The sequence below is a fragment of the Chrysochloris asiatica genome, unplaced genomic scaffold (assembly GCF_000296735.1).
Source record: "Chrysochloris asiatica unplaced genomic scaffold, ChrAsi1.0 scaffold00039, whole genome shotgun sequence".
NCBI classification, from domain to species: domain Eukaryota; kingdom Metazoa; phylum Chordata; class Mammalia; order Afrosoricida; family Chrysochloridae; genus Chrysochloris; species Chrysochloris asiatica.
In genome coordinates, this window is record NW_006408557.1 from 20,845,052 (window position 1) to 20,849,090 (window position 4,039).

The window sequence follows — 4,039 nt, forward strand, 5'->3', positions numbered from 1 at the left end:
CCTTCCCTAGGTGAAAATACACACAACCAACATACCAATTCGACAATTTCTACATGTATAATTAAGTGGGACTCCTGGTGTGGTACCGTGGGTTAATGCTCTGGACTGCAGAGTCGGTTTGAATCTCAAGGTCGGCAGTTCAAGCTCACCAGCCACTCCTTGGAAGCCCTATACAGGGTCACTATGGGTCGGAACCGACTTGACACATTGATTAATTTCTTTAATGTGAGCAACCATTCTTGATGTCCTTTTCCCAAATTATTCTGCCACTATTAACATAAATGCTGCCTCCTAAGCAAAAGTTTTCCCTTTCCCTCTCACCCTCTTACCCCTGGTAACCACAAAGAATCTGTGATTTCTATATATTTGCTTACATGTGACAGCTTTTGTATTCATTCATCTGTTGATGATCATTTCAGTTGTTCCCACCTTTTGGCTATTGGTTTTGAAACCTTACCTTTGTGTATATACACAAGTACCTTCTATTCTTGAAGTTCCCATGCCTCCATTTGTGACAAGAAGGGTTCCTCTAAGAAATCTAATAGTCCTCAAATGTAAGAGCTTCTAAACCTGAGGGCTCCTGACTGTCACCTCCGGTGGAATGAAGTTTCCATGGGACTTGGAGGCTGTCTTTGCCTTCCAAGAGGCAGCCTAGGGAGGGACTTTTCAGGACCTTACAGCTTGGGAGCACTGACTGATTGGACAAGTGACAGTTACCCCCAGGAGAGGCATTGAATGTGGGGAACTTAAAGTGGAATGCGGATAAGGATCTCTTGCCCCAGATATGATGCAAGTTCATGATGGAAGCTCATGATGGAATTAATCATAAAGAAATTACAGCCATAATAATTATAAAAGTGACTGTTTGAGTACCAGATACAATACCTGAACGAAGCAGGTCTGATTATTAGCCTTTTTGTATAGATGAGGAAATTGGGGCTGAGGGGGGTGAAGGTTTCAGAGCCCACAGTTCCAGCCACTGAGTGGGGATTAAATACCCACATATATTGACACCTATAATTGCCAGGCAGTGTCCTGCTGTGGCGCTGTGGGTTAATGCACCAGACTGCAAAGCTGTTTGAACTGCAAGGTTGGTGGTTCAAGCTCACCAGCTGCTCCTTGGAAACTCCATACAGGGTCACTATGGATCGGAACCGATTCGACAGCACTTAACAACAACAACAATAATTGCCAGGCAGTGGGCTAAGCGTGTCAATGCATTGGCTCATTCTCAGTGTACTTAGAGAAAGATAGGATAGGCGTTCAGAAGGCTAGCTGTGCTGTGAATGTGGGGTGTCTAGACGTGGGAGGAGAAGTGGATGAAACTCAAAGACTCAGGGCGCTCTGGGAGGAGGATTGCCTTGGGTAGCTCTCACTAACCCTTCCCTCTGTTGACTGTAATCAGGGATCCACAATGCTGAGCTGTGAGCGTTCATGTGGCTGCAGCCATAGCCCCAACGTGGAGGATGGCAAGTGGTATGGGATTCGCTCCTATATCCACCTCTTCTATGAGGACTGTGCAGGTACGGCCCTCAGTGATGACCCTGAGGGGCCCCCAGTCCTGTGCCCACACCGGCCCTGGCCCTCACTCTGCTGGAAGGTAAGGCTGGCAGAAGAACACCTCTTGTGATTTCCTGTGGGACTGAACTGAGCCTCAAAGGACAGAAAGAAAAAGTATGGTATAGCAGTTAGGAGTCTACCTGGTCTAACAACAGAAAACCCAATTCACATGGTTTTATACAATAAAGGGAAAATAGTATCATTTGATAGAAAAGACCAGAGATTGGGTGACTTCGGTCAGTTCAATCCATCCCACTAAAGACTTCTTAATGTTTCGCTTTGTCTTCAGGCTGCCCAAGGTCCATATAGCCCACTCTCAGCTTCAGACCCTTCAGACATGCTTCTCAATGCTAGCTGCCATGCTGATCCTAGACCTTCACTACACACACCATCCAAGGGAAGTTAGAGAATGTTTTCCAGGAGTGCCTTCAGAAAAGATGCAATTCTTTTCATTCCCAGAAGTTCTGGCGAGCATCACATTGGCTCTGATTGGGTCACTTGTCCATTCCTGAACCAGTAACCATGAAACCATGGCTGGGGGATGGGACACACTGGCAGTCAGGGGGAGTGGTCAGGCCTGGATATACATGGGTACAGGTGTGGAGGGGGCAGTGAGCTGAGTCCCTATAATGGGTACAGCTCTTTGCTAAACATCTAGGGAAACAGAGGCATAGTGAATATACAAGTCCAGACCAGGAATACAGAGGATGCCAGGAAAGGAAATGACCTCAGTGTCTGCAAGATAAAAAAAAAAAGCATCCAGGAAGAGGTTGAGAATGGAACTAAAATTTGTGGGCATCTTCTCATTGTGAGGCATGGTCTTTTCCTCCTTTTTATGAGCTCCTAGAGGCATTTGTAAGGACCTCTGGTAGCACAGTGGTTACGAATCGGGCTGCAAACCGCAAGGTCGGCAGTTCAAAACTACTAGCTGTTCCGCAGGAAAAAGATGAGGCTCTCTGTTCCTATAAAGATTTACAGCCTTGGAAACCCTGTGCAGGGTCACTATGAGTCGGAACCACCACCACGGTACTACTTAACAACAACAAGAGGCACTTGTAGCTGTGGCCCATTTAGTAACCCAGCATCACTGTGCTAGATGCGGGGGACACAGAGTGAGCCAAACAGACACAGTCCTGCTCTCATGGACCTCTCAGACATCACTGATACTAAAAAAACAAATGAAAATCCAAACCTGTTGCCATCAAGTCTATGCCAACTCCTAACAACCCTACAGGACCAAGTAGAATTGCACCTTAGGGTTCCCAAGGCTGTAATAGCCCATGGAGTAGCTAGCGGGTTTGAACTACAGAACTTTGAATTTCCAGCAGAGTGCTTTAACACTAGATAACATGTTCCTCATCACTTACATAAAAACAAAAATGCATGTCAAAGTGTGCACTCAGGTGAACAAACCAAAGAGTGAATGGGCCCAGTGCTTGCCTGAATACAGAGCAGGGGGACCTACCTGACCGAGGCTGGGGATAACCTGGAAGGCTTCCCTGAGGTTTGAGATGAGATCTGAGGAACATGAAGGTGTTAAAAGAGAGAAAGAGGGTAGAAGGGACATGGGGATAAGATGAGGCTCAAATATTACAGAGGAGGACTCAAGGTTGGCAGGAGAAACCCCTACTGGGTGGGCACTGGGAAGGAAATTAACCAAGAAGTTTCAAGATTCCAAATAGAATACTACTGAGTCCTTGTAAGTTAGACCCCAGCAAGTATATTCTGTGATTCCCAATTCTTAAGGCTGGGCCAAGAGGTACCTTTAAGTCCCATTGGGATCCAAGGTGACCCCTTGACCTCAAGACCTTGGCTGGCCCTGATTGCTTCCTGGTCTGTCTTCCTCTCCCCAGATCAGCTTGTCCTCGGGGACCCTCCTTCTGCTGCTGGGTGTGGCAGCCTTGACCACTGGCTATGCAGTGCCCCCCAAGCTGGAGGGCATTGGCGAGGGTGAGTTCCTGGTATTGGATCAGCGGGCAGCCGACTATAACCAGGCCCTGAGCACCTGCCGCCTGGCGGGCACGATGCTTTGTGGGGCAGCTGGAGTCCTCTTAGCCATCTGCCTGTTCTGGGCCATGACCGGCTGGCTGAGCCAGGATTCCAAGGCAGAGCCCGTGGACACCGAAGTTGACAGCCATGTGGAGGTCTTTGGGGATGAACCAGAACAGCAGCTGTCCCCCATCTTCCGTGATGCCAGCAGCCAATCATGGTTCTCACCACCTGCCAGTCCCTTTGGGCAATCCTCTGTGCAGACCATCCAGCCCAGGCGGGACTCCTGAGCTGTCCACTGGACCAGAGGAGGAGCTGAGCCAGGGGTCTGGGCCCTTCTCCCTCCCCACCACAACATGCCCTTCCATTGTCTCCCTTCCAACAGGGTCCCTTTCATTCAAGCCCCTCAAAAGACCGACTGATACGACTGATACACACACTTTGTGACCTGGAGTTTCTCCCCTATAGGTAGGATCATGACTCATCCAAG

General features: G+C 48.6%; 1 protein-coding gene across 1 annotated transcript; it reads left to right on the forward strand.

Annotated features, from left to right (window-relative positions):
* The first annotated feature begins 1,414 nt into the window (after positions 1 to 1,414).
* NRSN2 (neurensin 2) lies at positions 1,415 to 3,839 on the forward strand. Its single transcript, XM_006860720.1, has 2 exons — positions 1,415 to 1,600; positions 3,414 to 3,839. The coding sequence occupies exons 1-2, from the start codon at positions 1,415 to 1,417 to the stop codon at positions 3,837 to 3,839; spliced, it is 612 nt and encodes a 203-aa protein (XP_006860782.1).
* The last annotated feature ends 200 nt before the right edge of the window (positions 3,840 to 4,039 follow it).

Coding starts and splice junctions, on each gene's coding strand:
- NRSN2 (XM_006860720.1), top strand. CDS start 1,415: ATGCTGAGCTGTGAGCGTTCATGTGGCTGCAGCCATAGCCCCAACGTG. Junction 1,601..3,413: donor GGCCCTCACTCTGCTGGAAG/GTAAGGCTGGCA, acceptor TCCTCTCCCCAG/ATCAGCTTGTCCTCGGGGAC.